The sequence below is a fragment of the Anopheles coustani genome, chromosome 3 (genome assembly GCF_943734705.1).
Source record: "Anopheles coustani chromosome 3, idAnoCousDA_361_x.2, whole genome shotgun sequence".
Classification (NCBI taxonomy): Eukaryota; Metazoa; Arthropoda; class Insecta; order Diptera; family Culicidae; genus Anopheles; species Anopheles coustani.
In genome coordinates, this window is record NC_071288.1 from 69,914,966 (window position 1) to 69,919,792 (window position 4,827).

The window sequence follows — 4,827 nt, forward strand, 5'->3', positions numbered from 1 at the left end:
GAAGATGCTCAGGAGGATTTTTGGCCCCGTATGTGAGGAGGGACAATGGAGGAGCCGCTATAACGACGAGCTCTACGAGCTGTACGGTGACCTTACTGTCGTACAGCGAATTAGACTCGTCAGGCTCCGGTGGGCTGGTCATGTCATGAGAATGGCACCGGACGACCCAGCCCGTAAAGTCCTTTTAGGCTGTCCCCAAGGACAGAGGAGGCGTGGTAGGCCTAAATTGAGATGGAAGGATGGCGTAGACGAAGCCGCCAATAAAGCCGGGATACGGAATTGGACCAGCGTGGCGAGCGACCGTGAGCGGTTTCGGATGGAGCTTCGTCAGGCCAAGCCCGCTCATCGGTTGTAGCGCCACATAAGTAAGTAAGTAAGTAAGTAAGTAAGTATAATGTCCAGCTCTACGAATCAATTCATTTTGAAACTTACTTTCATGTCACAAGTATTCTGATTGTGATACTGTTCTTCTAAACTAAAATAAAATTCAACTGAAATATTTTTGGTGATAATATGTTTTAAGAAGCAACAGAGTAGTGAATGAAGCCTTTGCTTGGTGTCCATGTAAGTCTCAAACAAAAACACTCTATGATCGATACCAAAACTATTCTACGTACTATTGAGCTTCAAAAATAATAATATGAGGTTCGGATAAAATATAAGAAAATTGAAGTTTGCAGCCACTCGAAGAGATTTTTTGCTGTTTTATCAGGTCCTTTTGAGAACAACACTTTCGTGAATGTTTTGATTACCGATCATGCCAACAGGATACGATGGATGAAAGAACATTTATTAACACCCATAAAATGTAGTTGGAGGTAAATCATTTTAAGCACTACTGGAAACATGTATAAACTTTAATTGTAAGCCTGACGAGAGCAAGAAAATGCTTTTTTCATGAAATATAACACAAATATTCCACATGTATTACAAATATTCCACACGGTCCACACTGGCAGTATTCTATATGTGCCCAACAAATACTTTTGCTATGGAATATAGAATGCCACAAACAAGTAATCGCAGCTTTATGTCATGCCATTTCAAGCAGAAAAATAATACTGGTTGCCTTCTGCTCATTCTTTATTCTTTCAAGCGACCAAGAACTACCGGTTGTGATAGCCGTTCCAAGAGGCCCTCCACGTAGTAAGATTAATGCGTGACTATGCGTGGACATATCATTGGTTTTATTCAACCCACGCTGACATAATAAATGCAGTTGCGCGTGTTTTTGTTTTTTATCGAGGTGATGCAGGAACAGTTTAATGTTAAAGAACCACTAGCTTCTATATAAACTGTCCTTCCACTTCATCACACCAGTTTACGTCGGGACCTGTACTGGAGTTAACTCCAGCAGCAAACGTCGAAGATGGTTGACAACAACGGAAGCTGCTTCATCCTAGTGCTGGTAGTCTGCATAGGAACTGGTTTCTGTATTTCCCAGCGCTCTTCTTGTGTGTGCGGCCCTCCAGACCATCTCTGTCCGTCAGCTCCATTACTGCAGGTTTACTTGCAGCACGAAAAGTACTGTACGCGATACTACAAGTGTGCTGATGGACGCGCAATTGAGTTCCAGTGTCCGTACGGGCTGTTCTTTGACGTGGATCTTTCAATGTGCACCTGCAACTTCACTTCGTGCTATCGAGCGAATCCTTGCCTGCAGTTTGTCGACGCCTGCCGATGCTGCGTGAAACAGTTTGACAACACAGGGTTGGCTCCACAAAACTTCTACGTGTGCTACAACGATGGCTACGCTTTGGCGCAAACATGCCCGTTGGCGCTGGATCCCTGTACGAACACAACGATTCAGTTGGAGTTTATCAATAATAAGTGTGAGGTGCCTCCAGGTAAGTGGTTTAATTTACAGCAGCGGTTTTTATGTAAAAATGAGGATAAGGACCGAAACTTTTATGATCATTTTGGTTCATAGAGTTTGTTCTCAAACCATTCTAATCATAACATCACTTAAATAATAATGTAAAAAAAAAACATTAAAATTATTCAAAAAACAAAACTGCTTGAATAAACCTTTATTAATTTCTTTTTCTCTATCAAAACCTATGCAATCACAATCGTAAAAAAAAACTTCAGAGAGCTCAGAAGAATCATCGAGCTCCTCTGATTCTTCGAGTTCATCGGAATCATCAGGTTCAGCAGATTCATCGGCATCCTCATCATCAGAAAGCTTAGATGAATCTTCGGGCGCAGACAGCTCAGACGAATCTTCGGGCTCAGAATCGTCAGATAGTTCAGCTGAATCTTCAGGCTCAGGATCATCGGATAGTTCAGACGAATCTTCGAGCTCATGGCTACCAGGCGGTTTAGATGACTTGCTCTATCCGTATAGTTCAGGTGAATCTTCGGGCTCAGTATCATCGGATAGTTCCGAAGAACCGTCGGGCTCAGTATCATCGGATAGTTCCGCAGTATCATCTGGCTCAGAATCATCAGATAGTTCCGACGAAGGCTCAGAAGCAGCGGATAGTTCCGATGAATCTTCGGACTCAGAATCGTCAGATAGTGCCGATGAATCATCCGGCTCAGAATCATCGGATAGTTCGGATGAATCAGCTGTGGCCACCTAAGGAGAACGATAATTTTTAGATGATTTTTACCGTAAATGCTGCTATATTATTGTGGCAGTTTTTTTTTTATGTTCAATAGTTCATTTTCAATTGTATCAAAATAAATCATATTTCTTAATCAATAAAAGCAAAACAGAGTTTAGTTTTTCAAGGAGATAGTGGATATAGCCGTTCTACAAAGTTGAAACATGTTGATGTATTGCAAGCTAGTAGTTAGATAAGTGCGTGACCGTTCATGCGCGCCTTATCAATTTCCAGTATGCTTTTTTGCAGAAAACCTCGCTCGCTGTCTAGAACAGGTGCCAATACGTCATGCACACCACACTAACCCCACAGTCCCCCGCGCAGCAGGAAGGAACCGATGGCGAGCTTATAAATCCGTGCCGAATGCAAACTGCAATCCATTGTACATTCGCATCTGGTTTGGAGTGCACTGCTGCCGAACTAAACAGTGATGACTGCCAAAACCATCATCAGCTCAGTGCTACTACTTCTTAGCTGCTATACGTCAGCCAGACTCGATGCACAGCGCTGCTCCTGTGTGTGCGGCCCTCCAGACCATCTCTGTCCGACGGCTCCATTACTTCAGGTATACTTGCAACACGAACAGTTCTGTACGCGATTCTACAAGTGTACCGATGGACGCGCAATTGAGTTCCAGTGTCCGTACGGGACCTACTTCGACGTGCGAAATTCGACATGCAGCAACGACTTTACTTTGTGCTACCGAGCGGATCCTTGCCTGCAGTTTGTCGACGCCTGCCGATGCTGCTTGAGGCAGTTTGACAACACAGGGTTGGCTCCGCAAAACTTTTACGTGTGCTACAATGATGGCTACGCTTTGGCTCAAACATGTCCGTTGGCATTGGATCCTTGTACGAACACAACGATCCAGCTACAGTTTGTGAATCAAAAGTGTGAGGTGCCACCTGGTAAGTTTAGTGATTATTTCTTGACTGAGAGGAAGCGTGCCTCTGTTGGAAATTATGCTAGTTTTGCTCAACAGCTTAGTTGCATTACGTACCGTATGATCGTTCGGGACATTGACAAATTTTGTTGAACAATTTTTGTAATACAGGTACAACAACTACTATTGCTACTACCACGACAACGACAGCGCCTACTACTACCACGACGACGACAGCACCTACTACTACAACGACAACGACTGTAGCTACTACTACTACAACTACGCCAGCGCCTACTACTTAATTTTACATCATACATTTCAAAGCTTCGACGTCTTTTACTAAACAAGTACTACCAGACATGGACGTGTAAATATGTTAATTTTAACTATTGAAATTGAGCAGTACCGTTTCCAGGATATTCGATGAGTACCGATTCATTTGTTCTTTTCTTGTCCATAGAATTGCGGCAATACCGACATTCAAAAAAGTATTTGAACTATTTATTTGATAAGTACAAATACTTTATCGATGTTACAAACTTTGATTTGCTTGAGAAAAAGTTCTTGTTATCCTCGCAGAAGAAGAAGTCATTCAGAAAAATATCAACTTTGAACAAAGAAGGAATAAAATTTACTTTTTAATTGTACTTGTTTAATGGATCCAATTTTGGTTTGGTATCGTGTAAAAACGTTTATATATGTCACGAATTGTTTTAGCAAACTGATTAATTTGCGTAACTCGATCTAACACACCAACGTCTTGAGTTAGCAAAAATCGAATCGAATACAAAAAAAAAAAAAATACATACCATTGATGATAGTAACATGATATAGAGAACTTTGATTATTTTGAAGTTTGATTGTTTTGTAGTTAATTGTTCAAATGAAATTTCTCCACAAAAGAATGACATTTGTTGAATTTCACACTGTGATGACTTCATTTATTGACTGCTTGATCACGACTGACCAATATCCTTAATGCTATCACTAACCACTAATACAAACCTAGAACTGTTAGAACTAATACTTATGTAATGCTTATCACTAATATTACAGTAATTATTATACACTACAATACACTAAAATTTAATAATTAAAATGCAACAAGAATATTTGGATTATATTTCATTTCCAAACTTTATTATACTTACTTAACTTATACTCATAATTTAAACTTACTTAACTTATAGTAGAGTTAATGCCTATTTTATAGTTTTTTTTTTAGAAAAACGAATACAAAAATAGCTAATTTACCGATGATTGACTGCAAACATACTGAATTCAGTTGCTAAAACAAGAAAGCATGTTGCATTTTTCTTTCATCGTGTGAAT

The 4,827-nt window shown here is 40.3% G+C and overlaps 1 protein-coding gene across 1 annotated transcript; it reads left to right on the top strand.

The window, feature by feature from the left end:
- Positions 1-3,039: 3,039 nt before the first annotated feature.
- On the top strand, positions 3,040-3,797 carry LOC131266090 (uncharacterized). Its single transcript, XM_058268450.1, has 2 exons — positions 3,040-3,517; positions 3,703-3,797. The coding sequence occupies exons 1-2, from the start codon at positions 3,040-3,042 to the stop codon at positions 3,795-3,797; spliced, it is 573 nt and encodes a 190-aa protein (XP_058124433.1).
- The last annotated feature ends 1,030 nt before the right edge of the window (positions 3,798-4,827 follow it).

Excerpts from the sequence above, each read along its gene's own strand:
- LOC131266090 (XM_058268450.1), top strand. The coding sequence starts at position 3,040 with ATGACTGCCAAAACCATCATCAGCTCAGTGCTACTACTTCTTAGCTGC. Across the intron at positions 3,518-3,702 it reads AAAGTGTGAGGTGCCACCTG|CGCCTACTACTACCACGACG; the intron begins GTAAGTTTAGTG and ends CGACAACGACAG.